The sequence below is a fragment of the Dendrobates tinctorius genome, unplaced genomic scaffold (genome assembly GCF_039654945.1).
Source record: "Dendrobates tinctorius isolate UK_male_01 unplaced genomic scaffold, ASM3965494v1 ptg000086l, whole genome shotgun sequence".
NCBI classification, from domain to species: domain Eukaryota; kingdom Metazoa; phylum Chordata; class Amphibia; order Anura; family Dendrobatidae; genus Dendrobates; species Dendrobates tinctorius.
In genome coordinates, this window is record NW_027361754.1 from 1,328,427 (window position 1) to 1,352,696 (window position 24,270).

Below are 24,270 nucleotides of genomic sequence, written 5' to 3' on the forward strand. Positions count from 1 at the left end.
CATCCTGTATTATACTCTAGAGTTGCACTCACTATTCTGCTGGTGCAGTCACTGTGTACATGCATTACATTACTGATCCTGAGATACATCCTGTATTATACTCTAGAGCTGCACTCACTATTCTGCTGGTGCAATCACTGTGTACATACATTACATTACTGATCCTGAGTTACATCCTGTATTATACTCCAGAGCTGCACTCACTATTCTGCTGGTGCAGTCACTGTGTACATACACACGTGGTCAAAATTGTTGGTACCCCTCGTTTAATGACAGAAAAACCCACAATGGTGACAGAAATAACTTGAATCTGACAAAAGTAATAATAAATAAAAATTTATGAAAATGATCAAATGAAATTCAGATATTGCTTTTCAATCATGCTTCCACAGAATTTTTAAAAAATAAAACTCATGAAATAGACCTGGACAGAAATGATCGTACCCTTAACTTAATATTTTGTTGCACGAACTTTTGAGGCAATCACTGCAATCAAATGATTCCAGTACCAGTAACTGTCAGCGAGACTTCTGCACGTTTTGACAGTTATTTTGGCCCACTCCTCAAGAGCAAACTGCTCCAGCTGTCTCGTGTTTGAAGGTTGCCTTTTCCAGCCAGCATGTTTCAGCGCTTTCCAAAGATGCTCAATAGGATTTAGGTCAGGGCTCATAGAAGACCACTTCAGAATAGTCCAATGTTTTCCTCTTAGCCATTTTTGGGTGTTGTTACCTGTGTGTTTTGGGTCATTATCCTGTTGCAAGACTCATAACCTGCAACTGAGACTATGCTTTCTGACACTGGGCAGCACATTTCTCTCTAGAATCCCTTGATAGTCTTGAGATTTCATTGTACCCTGCACAGATTCTAGACACCCTGTGCCAGATGCAGCAAAGCAGCCCCAGAACATAAGTCTCCTCCATGTTTCACAGTAGGGACAGTGTTCTTTTCTTGATATGCTTAATTTTTCCATCTGTGAACATAGAGCTGATGTGCCTTGCCATAAAGTTCAATTTTTGTCTCATCTGTCCATAGAACATTCTCACAGAAGCTTTATGGCTTGGCAACATGTAGTTTGGCAAATTCCAGTCTGACTTTTTTATGTTTTTTTTTTCGTTTTTTTTTCAACAATGGTGTCCTCCTTGGTCGTCTCCCATGAAAGTCCACTTTGGCTCACACAAGGACGGATGGTGTGATCTGACAGTGATGTTCCTTGAGCTTGAAGTTCACCTTTAATCTGTTTAGAAGTTTTTCTTGGCTCTTTTGTTACCATTCGTATTATCCGTCTCTATGATTAGTCATCAATTTTCCTCCTGCGGCCACGTCCAGGGAGGTTGGCTACAGTCCCATGCAGCTTAAATTTCTGTATAATATGTGTAACTGTAGTCACAGGAACATCAAGATGCTTGGAGATGGTATAATAACTTTTACTTTAACATGTTTGTGTATAATTTTCTTTCTAATCTCCTGAGACAACTCTTTCCTTCGCTTTCTCTGGTCCATGTTGAGTGTGATACACACCATGTAATCAACAGCATAGTGAGTATCTGTAGCCCTCTATACAGGCCCACTCACTGATTCCAAGATTGTAGACACCTGTGATGCTAATTAGAGGACACTCCTTGATTAACATGTCCCTTTTGTCACATTATTTTCAGGGGTACCATCATTTCTGTCCAGGCCTATTTCATGAGTTTCAGTTTGCTTTTCAACCATGCTTCCACATAATTAAAAAAAAAAATGTCTGACTTTCATTTGTTCATTTTAATAGATTTTTTTATTATTTATTACTTTTGTCAGATTAAAGTTATTTCTGTGACCATTGTGGGTTTTTCTGTCATTAAACGAGGGGTACCAACAATTTTAACTAGAGTTGAGCGAAACGGGTCGGCCAAATTCAGAATCCGCCGACTTTTGCTAAAGTCGGGTTTCGCAGATCGAAACCCGACCATAGCGTGAGATCGGCCATGAGGTCGCCGACTTGAGTGCCAAAGTCACGTTTCCCACAATCCTTCCAGCGTCTATTTTCAGCCAATCATGAAGGACGCACACGGTGGACGACACACACGGTGGGCAATGCGATTACGTCTGCAGCGGCCCCCACCATGTTATAGAAGGGCATGCAAATGATTGGCTGGCTTTGTGTGGCGTCACAGTGCCTATAAAAGGCCGTGACTGCCAACCGCCATCTTACTTCTGCCGATCTTAGCATAGGGAGAGGTTGCTGCTGATTTTTCTCAATAGGGAGAGTGTTTAGGCAGGGAAAAAGTCTAAAAAATTGCTTGTGCTGATAGCAAATGTCACTGTAAAACACAACTGTATAGTGTGCAGTGACAGGGGAGGATATATTTGTGTGCATCAGCGCTGTTGGTTATTAGGCTGCTTATAAGGCTCCCTTATAGCGGCATTGATGTTTGCACACTGCTGTGCAGAGTGCTTTTTTAAAAGCAAAAATATTTTTATTCCTTTTTTCTGCACAGTTACCAATCCTTCATTTTCTCACACTTTTTTGTGCAGCAGCTCTGTTGGTTATTAGGCTCCCTGATAGCTGCATTGCTGTTTGCACACAGATGTGCAGACTGCTTTTTTAAAAGCAAAAATCCTTTTATTCCTTTTTTTCTTCACAGAAGATACTGAGCGTACATTTTTTCACACACCGTATAGAGGTGTGCGCTACTCACACACTACCGTGTACCGGCTGGTATCACGGACAAATACATGCTATATGTGTGTGACTCCGTAAAAAAATACACGGAGATTAACATTTTTCCATACATACACCGTATAGAGGTGTCCGATTATCAAACAGTGTCTGATACTTGTTCTTATTACTGTCACATCTACACAGAGTCAGTGTGTGTCACTCCATAAATACATATACAGACATTTACTTTTCTTTATACACCGTGTTGAGCAGTCCGATTGTCAAACCGTATCGGATATCTGGTGTTCTTATTACTGTCACATCTACAAAGAGTCAGCGTGTGTGTGACATTCCGTAAATACATATGCGGAGATTGACAGTTGTACCAACAACGTATGCAGCTGTACACCTCTGATACAGTACCGTATATCTGCTTGTTGGATTACGGTGAAATACATGCTGGGTGAGCGTCTGTGACTCACAAAATATATACAGAGATTTCACTTCTTACATACACCTTACACAGCTGTACGCTACTCATACAGTACCAATTCTCTGCTGGTATTTTTGGTACATTTTCCCAAACATGAGGAAGTCTGGTGGAAGAGTCCGCGGACGTGGGCGGCGCAGCTGGTACTGATGGTGGAGGTGGTGCATCGGCTGGTTCTGGCAAAAGCACAATAGCAGCTAAGGCAGGAGGTGTTGAGCCTGCGTCATAAGCTGGCACAAGAAGGCCTTTAAGGCTCCCTTTTCTGGGAGTAGGTAAACTGCTTTTAAAGCCAGAGCATCAGGAACTGGTTTTGCCTTACATTGCCGAAAAAGCCTCCAGCTCTTTTGCCTCCTCTTCTGAAGTTTACAAAAAATGCAAGCACTGAGTCGTCAGTGCAGGCTTCTAGTCAGGAACCACCCCTTTCCTTGTCTCCTTCACCCTCAATGAAAGTGAAGGATGTGGCAGCCCACACTTCAGATTACTCCATGGATCTCTTTTCACAGGCTATGCCTGTGTTATCAAGTGGAATTCTGAATTCCCCAGTCCAACATGAATTGGAGATGGAGTGCACTGATGTACAGCCACTGCTAGATGATTCTGCTGGTACATTGACCCACAGCACTACATTCCCCTCGCACTCTACAGAGCCAGAATGTGACACTGATGAAACTCAGGTGCCCCTTCCCGCATACTATACCACCTTACATGGTGACACAGAGGAAGGTGCAGATGAAAGTGCCTGTTCCCTGAGCAGGTGGGGGGGTCCTACTCATGGGCGACGGCAGTGGCACAGGGCCCCTCATAGTACGCAAAAGTGTCTCTGCCGGTGGGAGGGCCCACTCGCCGTCAGACATACCGTCGTACTATGAGGGGCCCAGTGTCAGTGCCGTCGCCCACGAGTGGGCCCCCAATGCTTGCTCAGGGCCACAGCACTTGCAATACTTACCTTTCCCTGCTCCACCGCCGTGACATCTTCCGCCTTTCCTGACAGTGAAATTCAGGTTACAGAGCGCGATGACATCACGTCTGTATGCCCTCTACCAAAACAATACAAGTGCAGAGAGCTTTAAAATGGCAATGCTGAGGAGTCCAGAATAGAGCAGTGCCCAGCGAGGAGAGGTATTTAATTTTTTTGTTGGGAGCATTTTTTGGGGAGCAATATACACTGGAGAATGATATATGGGGCCCATCATACACTGGAGCATCATCCATTTGGCCCATCATATACTGGAGCATTCCAAATGGGGGACATCAGACACTGGAGCAGCATTTACGGGGCCCATTTTATATAGAGCATTATTTGGGCCCATAACACACTGGAGCATCGTCCATGGGGACCAACATATACTGGAGCATTCCAAATGGGGGACATCAGACACTGGAGCAGCATTTATGGGGCACATGATACACTGGAGCATTAGAAATGGGGCCTATTATATATGGAGCATTGTTTGGGCCCATAAGACAGTGGAGCATCATCCATGGGGACCAACATATACTGTAGCATTATGTGGAGCTCATCATATAATGTACGGAACATTATATGGGACCAGTTATTCTGTATGGAGAAATATATGGGGCTCATTATTCTGTATGACGCACTAGGTGGTGGCCATAACACTGTATGGAGTAATATACTGTCCATTTTTTGAGCTATTGTAGAATTTAAAATAGATATCAGTCATGTCGTGTAAGCAGTGAAGTATTTTTCATTGTACTATACCTATATTTCTGTGCTGTATCGGAGCATTATGAATTGTGGTATGTGTTAAAAAACCTGGCGCCAGCCCTACCCCCCTACAACTTTAGCCAAATAACCCCCAGTTTTCAATGCGTAACTATTATTATAAAGTCAATTAAGGTTGCCAAGCTTAAGTAATAAGAATTGATGTCGTTGGCATTGAAATGGGCACTGTAGGTGTGTTTCCTGTCCTCCACTCACTGCCGACTTTGCTTCCCCATTGACTTGCATTGGGTTTCGTGTTTCAGTTGGACCCCGACTTTTCCCTATAGTCGGCTGATATCGTTCGACCCGACTTTTTCGAAAGTCGGGTTTCATGAAACCCGACTCAACCCGAAAAAAAGGAAAAGTCGCTCATCTCTAATTTTAACCATGTGTGTACATTACATTACTGATCCTGAGTTACATCCTGTATTGTACTCCAAAGCTGCACACTAGTCTGCTGGTGCAGTCACTGTGCACATACATTACATTACTGATCCTGTACTGATCCTGAGTTGCATCCTGTATTATACTCCAGAGCTGCACTCACTATTCTGCTGGGGCAATCACTGTGTACATACATTACATTACTGATCCTCAGTGGTGTACCGCCAATGGTGGCAGGCCACATGACTGCTATGGGGCCCCAAGGGGTGAGGGGGGTCCCCCGGAGTCGGACCGCAATGGTTGTGCCAGGGGCGGACATACCGCATGTGCAGCCAGTGCATCGGGGCCTAGAGGCTCAGGGAGGCCCCTGCAGGGCAGCTAATAATGAGGGCTATCTGGCCTGTTTATCCGGCTCCGGGGGGCCCCTGGCCAGATTGCCCTTTTGAGCGGCGGGCAGGGAGAGATCCCTACAGCTCCACTGCCTGCAAGAGAAAATGGCAGCAGAGCTGCAAGGATCCGTCCTGCTTCCTTTCTCACACAGCAATCAGCGGTGCAACTGGATGACATCATTCAGCTCCGCGGCCGCTGTGCCAGTGAGAAGAAGCTGTCGGCAGCGGTGATGCTGTGGCTGCAGGAGAGCTCGTGGAGAGGTGCTGTGTGTGTTTGTGTGTAGGTGAAGGAGAGGGCAATGATGGGGGTGGTGGGGGAGAGGGATAAAGCAATGATGGGGTGGTGTAATGGGGGGGTGGGGAGGAGGAAATGATGGAGGTGGTGGATGGGCAATGATGGGGTAGTGGGGGAAAAGGCAATGATGGTGGGGGAGAAGGAATTGATGCAGGTGGTGGAATGGGCAATGATGGGGGTGTTGGGGGGGAGGCAATGAAGGGGTGATAGGGGAGGAGGAAATGATGGAGGTGGTGGAAAAGGCAATGATGGGGGTGGGGGATTGGGAAGGGGGATTTATAATGGTTTTAGGAACAGAGGAAGGTGGAGGAAGACATTACTTTTGCTTATTATGTTTAACACAGTCCCTTAGTATATAGTGTACTCACTTATATATAGCACAGCCCCTTAGTATATAGTGTACTCACTTATTATGTACAGTGGTCATATACTGACCCCCAGGCTCACCGACCCACTTCCTTGACCACTTCTCAGCCTGGCTGCCACAGTTCATGTCCTTAGAATTCCCAACCCTTATCCTGGGAGACTTCAATATCCCCATTAACAGCCCCACTTCCACATCTGCATCCAAGCTTCTATCACTAACCTCTTCTCTCGGCCTCTCTCATCTCGCTAAACAGACCTACTTCACCACCCTGATCTCCTCACTATTCAACAACCCCAAGAAACTTTTTGACACCTTTCACTCCCTCCTCAGGCCAAAAGCAAAAGCCCCTATCACAGACATTTGTGCAGATAACCTGGCCTCCCACTTTATAGAGAAAATAGATAACATCCGTCAGGAAATCCGCTCTCAACCACTAAGTGCTGTGGCTCCCATCCCTCCCTGCATTTCCCCTGGCTCACTCTCCACATTTGATCCCATCACAGAAGTAGTCTCCAGACTCCTCTCTTCTTCTCGTCCGACTACATGTATTACTGACCTCATTCCCTCACATCTCCTCCAGTCTCTCTCTCCAGTCGTCACAGCTCACCTAACTACAATCTTTAATCTCTCCCCCTCCTCGGGCATGTTCTCATACTCCTTCAAACACTCTATCTTTACTCCATTTTAAAGAAACCCGCTCTCGACCCATCCTGCACAAACTACAGACCAGTCTCCAATTCTCCCCTTCATCTCCCAACTCTTGGAGCGCCTAGTCTACACACGCCTTACCCGTTACCTCTCCACTCACTCCCTCCTAGACCCTTCACAGTCCGGCTTCCGCCCCCTACAATCGACTGAAAGTGCACTCATCAAAGTTACCAACGACCTTCTGACAGCAAAATGTAACAGTGACCACTCTCTGCTCATTCTTCTCGACCTTTCTGCAGCTTTTGACACTGTTGACAACAGTCTCCTACTCTCTAGGCTCCAGTCACTAGGCATTAAGAATACTGCTCTCTCCTGGTGCTCTTCCTATCTTTCTGACCGCTCCTTCAGTGTTTTGTTCGCCGGCTCCACTTCATCTCCTCTCGCTGTCGGGGTACCTCAGGGCTCACTCCTTGGCCCCCTTCTCTTTCTCTACACGGCCCCAATTGGACAGACCATCAGCAGATTTGGGTTTCAATACCATATATGCTTATGACACACAACTCTACACGTCATCCCCCGACCTTAGCCCCCGCGGTACTAGAGAATGCCAGTGACTGTCTGTCCGCAGACACCAACATCATGTCCGCCCTCTTCCTTAAACTTCAACCTCTCCAAAACTGAACTACTTCTGCTCCTGCCGTCTAATAACCTCTCTAAATCTGACATTTCTCTCTCCGTGTATGGCACCATAATAACACCTTGGCAGCAGGCGCGCTGTCTAAGTATTATGTTTGACACCAATCTCTCCTTCACATCCCATATACAATCTCTTGCCCGTTCTTGCTGCTTACACTTAAAGAATATCTCTAGAATCCACCCTTTTCTCACCATGGAAACAACAAAAACCCTCACTGTAGCATTGATCCACTCCTGCCTGGATTACTGCAACGCTCTATTAATTGGCCTCCCCGTTACTCGACTATCCCCTCTCCAGTCCATACTTAATGCAGCAGCCAGGGTCATCTATCTGGCTAATCGGTACTCAGACACGTCCGCTCTTCGCCAATCGTTACATTGGCTGTCAATTCATTATAGGATCCAATTCAAAGTACTTGTTCTAACCCACAAAGCTCTCCACAGTGCGGCACCCCCTTACATCTCCTGCCTCATTTCTGTCTATCGGCCTAACCGACCGCTGCGCTCTGCAAACGACTTTCAACTAACCTCTGCACTAATCCGTACCTCCCACTCCCGACTCCAAGACTTCTCCCGTGCTGCACCAATCCTCTGGAATGCACTACCCCAAGAAATTAGGAATATCCACAGTTTGCATAGTTTTAGGCGCTCCCTCAAAACACATTTTGTTCAGAGCGGCCTATCACATTCAAAGTCATTCTATGTGTAAGTGTGCGTGTTTAGCCCATTCGCTATCTCCATCCATCCCTCACTCCCTCAAGATGGCTGGACCTTCATTGTAAATACACCATTGTAAATACACACCTGTACTCTGTATCTCCCCCACCTCATTGTAGATTGTAAGCTCTCACGAGCAGGGTTGTCTAATTTTGCTTTAATTACTGTATTGTTAACGTTGTTACTTATGACTTGTGTTTAGAGGCTGTTAAACTGTAAAGCGCTGCGGAATATGTTGGCGCTATATAAATAAAGATTATTATTATTATAACACCATCCTTAGTTACATAGTTTCCTCTTTTATCATGTATAACACTGTGCCTTATTACATACCATCCTCTCTAGCTAGATCTGGTGCCGTCCTTTATTATATAGCCTCTTCTGCTATGTACTTTGCTGTTTCTTACATAGTACATTCTTGTTAATTTTGTTATTCACAGCTCCCTCTTTTATTACATACTCCAATCTTGTTAGATCTAAAATGACAGCTCGTATATAATCCAATATGTAAGGGACGGAGATATATATATATATATATATATATATATATATATATATATATATATATATCTCTTTGTCACCATAGAAGTAGGGGGCCCAGACACATTTCTTGCACAGGGCCCCAAGCTGTCAGTGTCCGCCCCTGAGCTGTGCCATGTGCCTTTAATTAAATGTGTGCGCCGCCGTCACTCTGTACCTGGCTTCTCCTAACTCCTCCTTTCTAGTACTGCACTGCTCCCGGCTGAACTCTCTGGTTGGATTTGCATAAGGAAGCCATGCCTCCTGGCTGACGTAGCTTTCCAGCCAGAGAGCAGTGTATGCCGGGCCTGGACAGAAGTAATTACAAATGTTGTGAGGGCAACTGCCGACTTTAGGAGGCGGAGCTGAGGCTGTGTGGAAACGGAAGACAGTGGGCTGGGCCCAGCGGTGATTTTTTTTTTTTTTTTTTTGGGGGGGGGGTATTCAGACTATTGCTATGGGGCCCCATGATTTCTATACGCCCCTGCTGATCCTGTACTGATCCTGAGTTACATCCTGAATTATACTCCAGAGCCGCGCTCTTCACACCGTGACTCCACTGTCTTTAGCAGGGGATCTCCTGTGTGTGACTTTTGGATCCTCCTTTTCCATCAGATACAAACACTATGAACGTTGGGCGACGGCCAATGACTTCCCAGTGGACAATATCATTAATGATGGGACGACCACCTATGACTCGCGGCTCGGAGCAGTTGCTGACTTGGAGCTCGCTGTATCCAGCAGGAAGCTGAATGATGATATCATGGTGGTGAGTGTTATCGTCTGTAGGATGGAATGTATGCAGCTGGTGCTGTACAGGTGGGAGGTGCATGTGTCTGTTACATAGCAACAAATACCCTGCGTAACCATGGAGTCATATGATAAAATTCTCTATGCACCACCACAAGAAGGCGCTCATGAGCCGATATTAGATGGTTGTATTATGGGATTCAAATGTTGGATGCAGACAGGATCTTATCCTGTATCTCGGTATACAGGGAGCTCCCCCTAGTGGTGGCTGCAGACAGGATCTTATCATGTATATCTGTATACAGGGAGCTCCCCCTAGTGGTGGCTGCAGACAGGATCTTATTATGTAAGTCTATGTTTATGTGAGGGATTTTGGACTCTGTAGCAGAAATTCTTACCAATGTAAAGATATAATATAAAATTAGTCAACACTGATAATAAACGGTTGGGATTTTCACTTTGTGAATTCTGACATATAACAGACTAATAAGGACCTTGTAACATATACTTGTAATGGGTGCACACTGCCCTCTAGTGATCAGGGCTGTTTCCCTCCTTGTGGTTGCATTAGTGACATGTAGCACGTCTGTGTCCTGCTCTTGCCCTCCCCGCCGTTCCCATGTGATATTATTTCTCCATAATTGAGCCTCCTGTATGATATTGCGTCGGCGCGGTGCGATGCATACACAATGACTCTCGATGTGTCCGCAGCGTCTCCAGGGTCTTGTGATCTGGATTCCTCCATCGTCCTCGGTAATAAGTGTCTCCTCCTGATGTAATGAGTGCTGGGACTCCGCTGCTTACAGCCGAGCCTTGGATATAGATTTATTTGGCTACTGTCTCTTTAATATTTGCAGTATTTGTTCTTTTTGTGGGGGGATTGGGGGACATCATGGCTGAACATGTGATTGTCCAATCAAAGGCAGTTTGAAGATTAGTTGGTGTCAGCCGCGGCGCTGCGCTCTCTCCCGGCGTCTCCTCCGATCTAATCAGCTTCTCGCAGCTTTTCTTCTTCCGCGCCTCTGTAATTGATGGTGATAACGCTCCGCAGTCGATGCCGCTGCACACGCCGGCCACTGCTGCAGAATCCAAATTCATTGACATCGGAGATTGGCTCGTCTTCCCAGATGTGATGTGTCCGTATGTAGAGGAGGGGGAGGGGATGCGTCCGGCCGCCATTGTTGTGCTGCTTACTTTATTTTCTGTCTTCCTCCGCTCAGATTGCTGCTGACATGTTATGCGCTGACCAGAACTTTGACATGGCCCAAGTGCAGAAGTTTTTCAGGCTGAAGGTAAAGTTTCTGGCCCTCGCTCCGGTGCCGCCTGTTGGTGTTTATTGTTTTATTATTTCTCTGGTAGATGGCAGCAGTGACAAATATAACGGTCATGATTGGGGGTGCCACGCACGGCTGCCGACGGCTGTGCCACACGTGGCTGCAATAGGCTGCTGGGGTGCCTCACGCTGTGTATGGTGGGGTAGCCATAGTGGTTATCATTGGCGTGGGAGAGTCGTGTGTTGTGAGTCTTTGGCATTGATGGCTGTGGGACGGGTGACGTTGGGTAACCTCTTCCTGTGGCTCCAGGTTTTCTCCGTCTTTATCGTTTCTTTTCTATTTTTAGGGTGGTGAGTTGGCAATCTATTATGAGATGGAAGAAGGTGAATGTCCATCTTCCCGGGGGATAGTAGAAGTCTGTCCAGACAGTCACCGGTGAGACCCGAATATACCATGAGATGATATAAGGACTATAAGCTGCCATACATGGTGCTCACTGGGCTGATGTCCCCCAGAACATAGCACAGGCCCACCTACAGACCGTCCAGATGCCCACATAGAGCCGCCTCCAAACCAAGGATTGAGTGATGCCCCCATTGTCAGCCAGGAGCCACCTCAGATTCAGTGCGGTCACAGATAAGACCCCCAGCATTGGTCTCTGCATTATATTAATGCATGGAAGGGGGGCTACATTGAGGACTGACACAGGTGGAGCAGAATCCAGTGCAGGGGCAGATAATTGTCATTCAGGGTCTGTGGAAAGCTGAAAGATCCCGCTCCCCCACAAGGACTATAATAATGACCCTAGTATGATGGATACTACGAGATTCCTCAGTTCCTAGTTATCGTCTCTCTATAGAATTACACGTTTTTTGGAGAAGCCCTCACAAGGGGAGACCCTCTCGAGACTGGCCAGCGTGGTCTTTTACTGCTTCCAGAGGCAGACATTGCCGACCCTCGAAACCTTTCTAAGCCGCTTCCCAAAGACTGAAGACCGAGTGCTGGGCAGATACATGGTAACACTGTATCAATGTTGTAGATCTCTGCATTCTGTCACCTGCTACATTGTAACCGATCTCTGCTCCTGGCTAGGAATGGCTGATAAACTCCGCGGCTGTCCCCGTGTACGGCATGAAGCTGCCCACCGGCTTCCAGCTCATAGGACAAGTGGTGAGTGTGTGCAGCCAATCAGCAGCCAGATATGTGGTGATGGGAAGCACGCTGGTATAACCTGGGCTTCTCCTGTATATAATTATATACTGTATGTACAGCTGGTATAACCTGGTCATCTCCTGTATGTAATTATATATGTACAGCTGGTATAACCTGGGTATCTCCTGTATATAGTTATCTATATACAGCTGGTATATCCTGGGCATCTCCTGTACACAGGGTGGGCCATTATATGGATACACCTAAATAAAATGGGAATGGTTGGTGATATCAACTTCTTGTTTGTAGCACATTAGTATGTGGGAGGGGGGAAACTTTTCAAGATGGATGGTGACCATGGCGGCGATTTTGAAGTCGGCCATTTTGGATCCAACTGTATTTTTTTCAATGGGAAGAGGGTCATGTAACTCATCAAACTTATTGAGAATTTCACAAGAAAAACAATGGTGTGCTTGGTTTTAACGTAACTTTATTCTTTAATTTATTCTTTCATTCTGATAGCAACACCGCAGAAGAAATGCTAGTCTAAGGGGGTCAGATTCCTTGTAGGAATGCTCGTACCTGACACCCATAATGTGGTGATGCACCATCTTGCTGGAAAAACTCAGGGAACGTGCCATCTTCAGTGCATAAAGAGGGCAACACATCATCATGTAGCAATTTCACATATCCAGTGGCATTGAGGTTCCATTGATGAAGAATGGCCGCACTATCTTTGTACCCCATATACCACATCATACCATCAATTATGGGTGTCAGGTGCGAGCATTCCTACATGAACGTTTCCTGGAAAGTGGATTGGTCATCGTGGGCCAGTTGAATGGCCCCCAAGGTCTCCCGATCTGACCCCCTTAGACTTTTATCTTTGGGGTCATCTGAAGGCAATTGTCTATGATGTGAAGATACGAAAAGTGCAGCATCTGAAACAATGTATCGTGGAAGCTTGTGCAAGCATTTCTTCTGCGGTGTTGCTATCAGTGTGTCAAGAGTGGGAGAAGAGGGTTGCATTGACAATCCAACACAATGGACAGCACTTTGAACATTTTATAAGTGGTCCTAAACTTGTAACTCATGAAAGAACAAAGTTACGTTAAAACCAAGCACACCATTGTTTTTCTTGTGAAATTCTAAATAAGTTTGATGTCACATGACCCTCCTCCCATTCAAAAAAATAAAGTTGGATCCAAAATGGCCGACTTCAAAATGGCCACCATGGTCACCACCCATCTTGAAAAGTTTCCCCCCTCCCATATACTAATGTGCCACAAATAGGAAGTCAATATCACCAACCATTCCCATTTTATTTAGGTGTATCCATATAAATGGTCCACCCTGTATAATTATATATGCACAGCCGGTATAACTTGGGTATCTCCTGTATATAATTATACACGTACAGCTGGTAAAACCTGGGCATCTCCTGTATATAATTATATATGTACAGCTGGTATAATCTGGGCATTTCCTGTGTATAATTATATATGTACAGGCAGTATAACCTGAGTATCCCCTGTATATAATTATATATGTACAGCTGGTATAACCTGGCCATCTCCTGTATATACCGTATTTCTCGCTTCATTGGGGGACACAGGGTGTATGCTGTTGACACTATGCAAAAAAAAGGGTTAGGTCCTTCCCAGCAGTATATACCCACCAACTGTCCAAAAGCTAATCAGTTTTAGCTTATTGTCTGTAGGAGGTGGACACGGGCTGCTCTCAGCCCCTTTTGTACCTTAGGTTTTTGTTGTGTTTTATTAATGATCTCTGTTTTACAGATTCAGCTTGTGATGTGAGCAATGGAGTGTAATTGGTCACTACGCTCTCACTCCTAGAGACCGGTAGCACAGTGTGGGAATGCGTCACTACTGTACCCTCTCGCGTCTACAAGCAGGACCCTATGCCTCCTAACGCTTCGAGCGTGTTTGGGGCATCCATAAGAGAGAAGATGCGGACTGGTCCTTTGCCACTACCCCTTGAACCGCCCGCCTTTCCAGAGCCAGTCGTGCAGGGTAGGAAGGCGGAATTGTTACCCGACGGCCACCGAAGAAGTTCAGTGGCCCAGAGGTCTACATGCAAATCCGTCTTCCATCGCCAGTTCTGCGAAGAGGGATATGGGATCTTCAGGACAGGTATCCCATGCGGCAGTGCAATGGGCTCCTTTAAAAATAAATAAATAGATATAATCTTAAGGGTCCTTGGCCAAGGGGAAAAATAGCTGCCTTCCGGTTCTATCCCCGGCACCCTCGGCGGTCTGCGGTGTCTACCATGCTTTCCCCCCTCACCCCTGAGTCTTCCCAGCCCAAATTTAGTCCCCGGCCTCGGCCTAATACAGGGCTAGGCCACGCCCTCCCACAGGCCGCTCAATCACGTGCCGCCGCTCCGCTTAACCCCGCCCACCCTCTCCAGCCTCAGCATGGTCCTTTTTCCTCAGGCCCGGCAACACTGCGCGCCTTCTCCGACGAACCCCCTCCCTTCCTACCATTACCGTGCGGAAAATCTATGCGCGCTACAGGCTCCACCCACGATCCGTCACCACCTTCACGCTGTCTGCAGCCTCACACCGCAGCTCTCAGACTCCATCCCACTACCTGTGTGGCTCTGCCTATCGGTTTTCTGCCGGCCAGTATCCATGCCTGCAAGTTCTGTCACGGGGGGGGGGGTCGGCTCTCATAAGTGCGCCCACATTAGCTCACCGTCCAGCTCATCATTTCCGTTGCCGCCTTCCAGGACTCCAGCTCTCTCCCTATCTCCCTTATCTGACACTCCAGGGGCGCTAGAGTCAAACCCACGTTCCGAGTCAGATTCTGATCTGAACTCAGCACAGGTCTCCAAACTGCGGGACATGGTGGATAGTTTAATCGTCGCCGTTAATAAGTCTCTTCACATTAAGGACTTGGAGATCTCTCCCTTTGAACAGACTGTGTGTTTCAAGAAAATGAAGCGCCCTCCCCGTGTCTTTGCCAACCACGACGAGTTAAACAGGATCTTCGTGGTGGAATGGTAGCGCCCAGACAAGCATTTCCAGAGAAGAAAACGCATGAGGGTCCTGTATCCTTTTGAGCCTGACCTGCTTAACAATTGGGCAGCGTCTCCTTCCGTGGACTCTCCGGTCTCCTGGCTGGCCACAAATACTGTACTTCCTCTGTCTGACGGTTCCCCCCTAAAAGAACTCTCTGACAGACACATCGAATCTCTGGCCAAGTCTGCCTTTGAGTCCGCGGGTTCTTCCCTCTGCCTGTCCTTCACAGCTACCTGGGTGGCCAAGGCAGTCTCTGCCTGGGCGAAACATCTCCGCCAGGGTATCGTCTCTGGTGCCCCTGCAGACGAGCTGGCGGACCAAATCAGCCACGCAAGTAAATACCTCCTGTCCGCTTCCCTCGATGCAGCCCCCTGCAGCTGGCAACATAATCACCATCCGCAGGGTCCTGTTGTTGAAATTCTGGAACGTGGACTCTGCTTCTAAGAAATCCCTCACAGGTCTTCCCTTCCACGGTTCTCGTCTCTTTGGAGAGAGCTGGACAAGATAATCTCCAACGCCACGGAAGGAAAGAGTATGTCTCTACACCAACAGAGTCAAACGTACGCTCCATCGCACTGTTCCTTTTCTCTCTCCTTTCGGAGGTTCCCACCACAGAGTAACCCCCGAGAGGACAAATCTCAAATGTGTCAACAAAGGAAAAGACCCTCCTTTATCCTTTAAGCCAACCCCGACCTGGTGCTCAAGACCTGCTCAACGCCAGCCTTCCAGGTCAAGCACCAATAAATTCTCAGCTTGACGGGTCACCCCCACCTGGGTGGGCGGTTGTCTCCTTCATTTTCGGGACGAGTGGCTATCCGTAGTCGACGACGCCTTGGCCCGAGACGTCGTCTCGTACGGTTACAGAGTTTTCTACTCTCCCTCGATTTCGTTTTTTCGAGTCCCATCCACCAAAAAATGCCTCTCTCATTCTGCGTTTCTTCAAGGCTGTCGACTCCCTCCTCAAGGACGGCATCATCGTCTCCATTCCCACACGAGAGCGCTTCTCAGGTTTTCATTCCAACCTGTTTGTGGTCCCAAAAAAGGACAGCTCAGTTCATCCAATCCTGGACCTCAAGTTACTAAACAGATATGTACACCTGCGTCACTTCAAGATGGAATCCCTTCGATCCGTAATAGCCTCCATGGAGCCAGAGGAATTCCTCTGCTCGGTGGACATTCAAGACGCCTACCTGCACATTCCCATTTTTCCCCTGCACCAGAGATTCCTTTGTTTCGCCATTCAGGGACTTCACTTCCAATTCACAGCGTTGCCATTTAGCTTATCCACAGCCCCCAGAGTTTTTACGAAACTAATGGCAACAGCGATGGCCATTCTACGGAGCAGGAGCATCCTTGTTATTCCCTATCTAGACGACATCCTCATCAAGGTCGCAACCCCATCGGCGTGCCAGGAGAGTCTGCAGATCACCCTGGACACTCTTGTCTGGGCTGGATTGTCAACACTGCGGTCGTCTCTGATCCCGGTCCAATGGTTTGTTTTTCTGGGAATGCTCTTTGACACCGCCCAAGCAAAGATGATCCTAACTAAGGAAAAGTCTCTAGCACTCATGCAAGGAGTTCAGTCTCTCAGAGGTCGCTCTTCCCGCTCCCTCCGCTTCTGCATGAGCTTACTAGGCAAGATGGTTGCTTCAATGGAAGCAGTTCCGTTTGCTCCGTTCCACGCGTCCTCTCCAATTCTTCCTTCTGGCGAGATGAGACAAGTCGATCCATTCCCTGGATCAATTTGTCTCAATCCCCCTGCGGATAAAGCAGTCTCTGAAATGGTGGGAGTGTTCCCAGTCTGTTCATCTTGGGAGGTCTTTCCTTCCCATTCATTGGAAGATAGTAACAACAGACGCCAGCCTTCTCGGCTGGGGATCAGTGTTCCAGGATTTGACGGTTCAGGGTCAGTGGTCAGCTCAAGAATCATCCCTTCCGATCAACATTCTGGAACTCGAGCAATGTTTTTTGCCCTGCTTCATTGGCAGGAACACCTTCACGGATGTCCGATTCGAGTCCAGTCTGACAATGCGAAGCCGGTGGCGTATGTCTGCTATCAAGGGGGAACTCGAAGTGGGGCAGTGATGTCAGAGGTCGCGCTGATCCTGTCTTGGGCCGAGCAGAATGTTCCAGCAATTTCCACGGTGCACATCCCAGGAGTCGAAAACTGGGCGGCAGACTTTGTCAGCCGAGAGGGTCTCGCCGCAGGCGAATGGTCACTGAATCCGTCAGTCTTTCACAGGATCTGTCTCTGATGGGGAACTCCGGACATCGACTTCATGGCATCCAGACTGGACCGCAAGGCTCCTCAGTTTGTGTGCAGATCTCGCGACCAGGCGATCAAATCCGATGCACTAGCGATGCACTGGGCACAGTTCTCCCTTCCATACCTATTTCCACCCCTACCACTAATCCCCAGGGTAGTCAAAAAGATAAAAGCGGCGGGAATTCCCATCATCCTCATCGCCCCAGATTGGCCACGAAGACCCTGGTACGCAGAGGTGGTCAACCGCCTAGCGGACACTCCATGGAGACTTACAGATCTCCCGGACCTTTTGTTGCAGGGGCTCCTCTTCCATCAGTGTTCAGTCACTCAGTTTAACGGCATGGCTATTGAAGCCACAGTTTTGAAGTCGACTGGGTTCTCCAATTAGGTCGTCCAGACCATGATTAAAGCAAGGAAGCCTTCATCTTCTTGCATCTACCACCGGACATGGAAAGCTTTTTTCCACTGATGTGAGACTCATCAGATCGCTCCAATGGTTTTTCACCTCCCGTCCATTTTGTCTTTTCTGCAGTTGGGTCTGGAGTCTGGACTGTCCCTTAATTCTATTATGGAACAAGTTTCGGCTCTGTCCATTCTGTTCCAAAGGAGTTTAGCGGTTCGCCGACAGCTCAAAACATTCATTCAGGGAGTTGCTCACTCCGTTCCCCTTTACCAGCCCCCAGTGGATCCCTGGGATCTTAATTGGTACTCCGTGCCTCACAGGAGTCTCCGTTTGAACCACTGTGTTAGATCCCTTCCACATTCCTTTCCTGGAAAGTCACTTTCCTGGTCACGATTACTTCAATTAGGTTTCAGAGCTAGCAGCTCTCTCTTGTCGCTCTCCTTACCTAGTTTTTCACCAGGGTAAGGTGGTCCTACATCCGGTTCCATCCTTTCTTCTCAAGGTGGTATCCAGTTTTTATCTAAATGAGGACATTGTACTTCCATCCTTTTGTCAATCCCCCTCTCACCCCTGAGAGCGGTCACTACACAAACTGGACCAGGTGAGAGGTCTGTGTTTATATGTCCAGGACTGAGCCTTTCCGGCCCTCAGATTCTCTGTTCATCATCCCAGATTGCCCACGGAAGGGTCTCCCTGCGTCCAGGTCTAACATTGCTCGATGGATTCGTTCCACCGTTCAAGAAGTTAACCATCTAAGAGGTAGAGGACGCCCATTGAGGATCACGGTACACTCCACACGTTCGGTGGGGGCCTCCTGGGCAGTTCACCCTCATGTGTCGGCCTCACAGCTCTGCAAAGTTGCTACATGGGCTTCCATTCATACATTTACTAAGTTCTACAGGGTTCACACTCATGCTTCATCGGATGTGAACCTTGGTAGATAGGACCTGCAAGCGGCAGTGGCCTGAGCTCTGACTTGAGGATACTATACTTCTTCCCACCCTTGGGACTGCTTTGGGACGTCCCATGGTTTCCTGTGTCTCCCAATGAAGCGAGAGAGATAGCTAGATTTTGGGTACTCGCCGTAAAATCTTTTTCTCAGAGTCTTCTTTGGGGGACACAGCACCCGCCCTTGTTTAATGTTGTATCAGGTTCTATTGTTATCTGTTACATTCCTTTTGTTATGTTCTCTACTTCTACTGCTTTCTCACTAACTGATTAGCTATCTGCCAGTTGGTGGGTATATACTGCTGGGGAGGAGCTAACCCTTTTTTCTGCATAGTGTCAACCTCATAGTGGCAGCAGCATACACCCTTAATTTCCTGTGTCCCCCAATGAAGGCTCAGAGAAAAAGATTTTACGGTGAGTACACAAAATCTTGCTTTTTCGAACTATAAAACGCACCCGACCATAAGATGCACCTAGGTTTTAGAGGAGGAAATTAGGAAAAAAAATTGAAGCAAAAAGTGTGGTCAATTGTGTACTTAATAGCCCATATCCTGGTATATATGGTCCCTGATCCCCATCCTGAAAAAATGGCCCCCTCATCCCTCTCTTGGTATGGGTATGCATGCCTCCTCATCCCTATCCTGGCAGGAATGATCGCCCTCAACCCTATACTAGTATGCATGGCCCTATCCCTATCCTGGTATGCAGGGCCTCTCTGTCTCGTCCTGGTATGCATGGCCCCATCTCTGTCCTGGAATGCAGGGCCCCCATCTCGTCCTGATATGCAGGGCCCCCATCCCTATTGTGGTATGCATGGTCCCGTCCTTATAATTGGCCCCCACCCCTAACCTGGTATGCATTGCTCCATCCTTATAATTGGCCTTCCACCCCCATCTTAGTATGCATGGCCGCATCAGAAAACATTAAAAAAAAAAAAACTTATTACTTACCTTCCTGCGCTCCCTCGCAGCGTCCTGCTCTGGTGCCAGCATTTGCTTTATGCTTGTAAGCAGCGCATGGCAGGGATGTCATGTGCTGCTCACAAGCAGAGCACAGCTGCCGGAATACTCACCAGGATTGCTCGGAGAGCAGTGAGTATTCATTGCTCTGCAGTAGCGCGCAGTGTCAGCCACTGGCTTCCGGCTGCTGCCAGCGGTCACGTGTGCCGTAGCAAATGAATATTCATTTTTCTTAAGTATCGGCACACGTGACCGCCGGCAGCAGCCGGAAGCCGGTGGCTGACACTGCACGCTTCTGAAGAGCAATGAATACTCCCTGCTCTCTGAGCGCACAGTCCCGGCGAGTATTCCGGCATCTGTGCTCTGCTTGTGAGCAGCACATGACGTCCCTGCCATGCGCTGCTTACAAGCATAAAGCAGTTTCTGGCACTAGAGCGGGACGCTGCGAGGGAGCGCAGGAAGGTAAGTGTAATGGTTTGGTTTTTTAAAGTTTTCTGATGGGACCATGCAAACCAGCATGGGGGTGGGGGCCAATTATGAGGATGGGGCCATGCAACCAGGACCGGGGTTGGGGGCCAATCATACCAAGATACTATTATTTAAGAGAAATTAATATTCATTGCCCTCCATGCCCATGGGCGTGAAATGCCGTGAATATTCATTTCTCTTTAGCAGCGGGAACAGGAGTTAGCCACAGCCGCCGGCTCCAGCCTCCTGAGATCCACTGCTCCGCCGATACCGCTTCCCCACCTCCCCACCACAGCCAGAGCCAGTACATCCAGACTATAAGACGCACCCCCCATTTTCCTCCACATTTTTGGAGGAAAAAAGTGCGTCTTCTAGTATGAAAAATACAGTAATTACTTATGTGAAGCTGGTATAACCTGGGTATATTCTGTATATAATTATACAGTTGTGGCCAAAAGTATTGACACCCCTGCAATTCTGTCAGATAATACTCAGTTTCTTCCTGAAAATGATTGCAAACACAAATTCTTTGGTATTATTATCTTCATTTAATTTGTCTTAAATGACAAAACACAAAAGAGAATGAAGCAAAAAGCAAAACATTGATCATTTCACACAAAACTCCAAAAATGGGCCAGACAAAAGTATTGGCACCCTCAGCCTAATACTTGGTTGCACAACCTTTAGCCAAAATAACTGCGACCAACCGCTTCCAGTAACCATCAATGAGTTTCTTACAATGCTCTGGTGAAATTTTAGACCATTCTTCTTTGGCAAACTGCTCCAGGTCCCTGATATTTGAAGGGTGCCTTCGCCAAACTGCCATTTTTAGATCTCTCCACAGGTGTTCTATGGGATTCAGGTCTGGACTCATTGCTGGCCACCTTAGAAGTCTCCAGTGCTTTCTCTCAAACCATTTTCTAGTGCTTTTTGAAGTGTGTTTTGGGTCATTGTCCTGCTGGAAGACCCATGACCTCTGAGGGAGACCCAGCTTTCTCACATTGGGCCCTACATTATGCTGCAACATTTGTTGGTAGTTTTCAGACTTCATAATGCCATGCACACGGTCAAGCAGTCCAGTGCCAGAGGCAGCAAAGCAACCCCAAAACATCAGGGAACTTCCGCCATGTTTGACTGTAGGGACCGTGTTCTTTTCTTTGAATGCCTCTTTTTTTCTCCTGTAAACTCTATGTTGATGCCTTTGCCCAAAAAGCTCTACTTTTGTCTCATCTGACCAGAGAACATTCTTCCAAAACGTTTTAGGCTTTTTCAGGTAAGTTGTGGCAAAATCCAGCCTGGCTTTTTTATGTCTCAGGGTAAGAAGTGGGGTCTTCCTGGGTCTCCTACCATACAGTCCCTTTTCATTAAGACGCCGACGGATAGTATGGGTTGACACTGTTGTACCCTCGGACTGCAGGGCATCTTGAACTTGTTTGGATGTTAGTCTAGGTTCTTTATCCAACATCCGCACAATCTTGCGTTGAAACCTCTTGTCAATTTTTCTTTTCCGTCCACATCTAGGGAGGTTTGCCACAGTGCCATGGGCTTTAAACTTCTTGATGACACTGCGCACGGTAGACACAGGAACATTCAGGTCTTTGGAGATGGACTTGTAGCCTTGAGATTGCTCATGCTTCCTCACAATTTGGTTTCTCAAGTCCTCAGACAGTTCTTTGGTCTTCTTTCTTTTCTCCATGCTCAATGTGGTACACACAAGGACACAGGACAGAGGTTGAGTCAACTTTAATCCATGTCAACTGGCTGCAAGTGTGATTTAGTTATTGCCAACATCTGTTAGGTGCCACAGGTAAGTTACAGGTGCTGTTAATTACACAAATTAGAGAAGCATCACATGATTTTTCGAACAGTGCCAATACTTTTGTCCACCCTCTTTGTTATGTTTGGTGTGGAATTATATCCAATTTGGCTTTAGGACAATTCTTTTTGTGTTTTTTCATTTAAGACAAATTAAATAAAGATAATAATACCAAAGAATTTGTGTTTGCAATCATTTTCAGGAAGAAGCTGAGTATTATCTGACAGAATTGCAGGGGTGTCAATACTTTTGGCCACAACTGTATATATACAGAAGGTATTACCTGGGCATCTCTTGTATATTACTATATGTGCACAGCTGGTATAACCTAAGCATTTCTCTTGAGTGCTGCTGTCCTGTATTTCCTAGGGATTGCCAGATTACACAAAGTGGTTGGCTCTCTACTCTGCAGTGAAGAGTCAGTCGCGGGTGAAGGCGATCACCTGCAGATCATATGCCAGGTAGGGAGCACAGTCCTCCGGGATCAGGGGCGCCCTCTCCTGGGAATGCGAATGATCTTAAAGTTTTTGTACCCATTTCCTTGTTTCCCCTCCTCAGAATCGGTATTATTGGGAACCCGTCGGACGGGTATTATGGGAAGACAATTTCTATGACGATTTCTAACTTTTGGGCCGAGGTCACGATCTCCGAGAGTAAGAAGCTGGTAAGAGGCGCGGGGGCATCCATCATTCCTGGTGATGATGGGGTTGTCAGTGGGAATAACTTTGCCTTTTAATCCCCTGTCCATGAGATAAGTGTCAGGAGAGGAGCGGCCGCCTGTGCTCCTCCGTCCTCTCTTCGCTCCTCCGTCCTCTCGTCGCTCCTCCGTCCTCTCGTCGCTCCTCCGTCCTCTCGTCGCTCCTCCGTCCTCTCGTCGCTCCTCCGTCCTCTCGTCGCTCCTCCGTCCTCTCGTCGCTCCTCCGTCCTCTCGTCGCTCCCATTATATGGAGGTTTTTAGTCTAATAAGCATTGGCTAAGTGCAAAAAATGTAAATGTGCCCTTTATCTGAGCCCCCGCGAGCGACCTCCCGGGAGGGGGACAGGGACGCGGGGTTGACAGTGCTGCATTGTATCCGGGGTGCCGGGCTGGGACTTGTAGTCATCCTCATTTTCTGATTGCTTTCAGCCCAGTTCAAAGCTTACGGCTTATAGCGTCTGAAAGTGTAATGAGTGGAAAGGTCTCATATGATGACAGGACTGTAATTAGCGGTAATGGCCTCTTCTCCACACCGCTCTGAGACGCATCGATCCCACGATTTATTGTCTTTTGTAAATCTTTTCTTCCAGGCGGCAGGTTTCATCTCTTTCTGACATCCAAGGCTCCATTATTACTTTTCAGTTGTTTTTCTCATGGTCTTCGGACCCCTAACCGCTCACATGTTTGATTCGTCCATAACCAGCATCATCACCTCCTGAAATACTCTGTGCTGCTGCTGGATTATATTACATCCTTAAATTCTATAAACCATGTCCCCTGCAAATTATGTCCAGTGCCTGTAATGTTTAGGCCTGTGCTTCCTGTTATCACAGGATCAGCAATCTATTATCCTGAAATCCTCTGTGCTGCTGATAATCTGACATCCTCTTTGCTGCTGGATGACCCTGTAGGTGCTGCAGAGTAATCAAGTCTTATCTGCTTCATCCAATCAGGTTTTGGTTCCTCATCCATTAAATGACCCAACAGAGTTCGGGAGTTTGCTGGATCTCCATTATATCAGCAGAAAAGAGGGGTAAGTGGGGGAGGGGAGCCGTGACCAGATCTGTGCTGATATGGGATCTTAGCTGTATGACCCGCACTGCGAAGGGGTAAGAAAGGACAGATATAGAGTGGATGAGCGGAGAGCGGTCTGCAGACAGAACATTGCAGTGAGCCCCTGATGTCAGACCGAGCCGCACGGGATCAGCAGGTCAAAACTGTCTGGGCCGTTCACTGACAGCAACAGAGAGCTGGAGATGGCGAAGAATCTGAGCACAATGGGACTCATTAATGATCTTCACAATTAGCGTTCCGACAAGAGGGCGTGGCCTCAATGAAGGGACGTGGCTTGATACCCTGCACTTAAAAAAAAAAAAAAAAAAAAAAAAAAAAAATGCCGCAGAATTGTGGCAAAAAGTAAGATAACTGATAGGTGAGGTCTAAGGTCTTAGGGTCCCGTTACACTAAACGACGCACCAGCGATCCCGACAACTATACGACCTGGTCAGGATCGCTGGTGTGTTGCTACATGATCGCTGGTGAGCTGTCAAACAGGCAGATCACGCCAGCGATCAGGACAAGCGAGCACGCTGGTATCCAGGGTAAACAGCGGGTAACTAAGCG

The 24,270-nt window shown here is 47.4% G+C and overlaps 1 protein-coding gene across 1 annotated transcript in view; it reads left to right on the plus strand.

The window, feature by feature from the left end:
• The window catches only part of LOC141097604 (uncharacterized), a 59,134-nt gene that overhangs the window by 8,097 nt on the left and 26,767 nt on the right, over window positions 1-24,270 (plus strand). Inside the window, exons 4-11 of the mRNA XM_073584858.1 lie at window positions 9,488-9,641; window positions 10,843-10,914; window positions 11,243-11,331; window positions 11,756-11,912; window positions 11,989-12,066; window positions 22,321-22,412; window positions 22,510-22,615; window positions 23,601-23,680. Coding sequence (XP_073440959.1) covers window positions 9,488-9,641; window positions 10,843-10,914; window positions 11,243-11,331; window positions 11,756-11,912; window positions 11,989-12,066; window positions 22,321-22,412; window positions 22,510-22,615; window positions 23,601-23,680 — 828 coding nt within the window. The remainder of the gene's footprint in view (window positions 1-9,487; window positions 9,642-10,842; window positions 10,915-11,242; window positions 11,332-11,755; window positions 11,913-11,988; window positions 12,067-22,320; window positions 22,413-22,509; window positions 22,616-23,600; window positions 23,681-24,270) is intronic.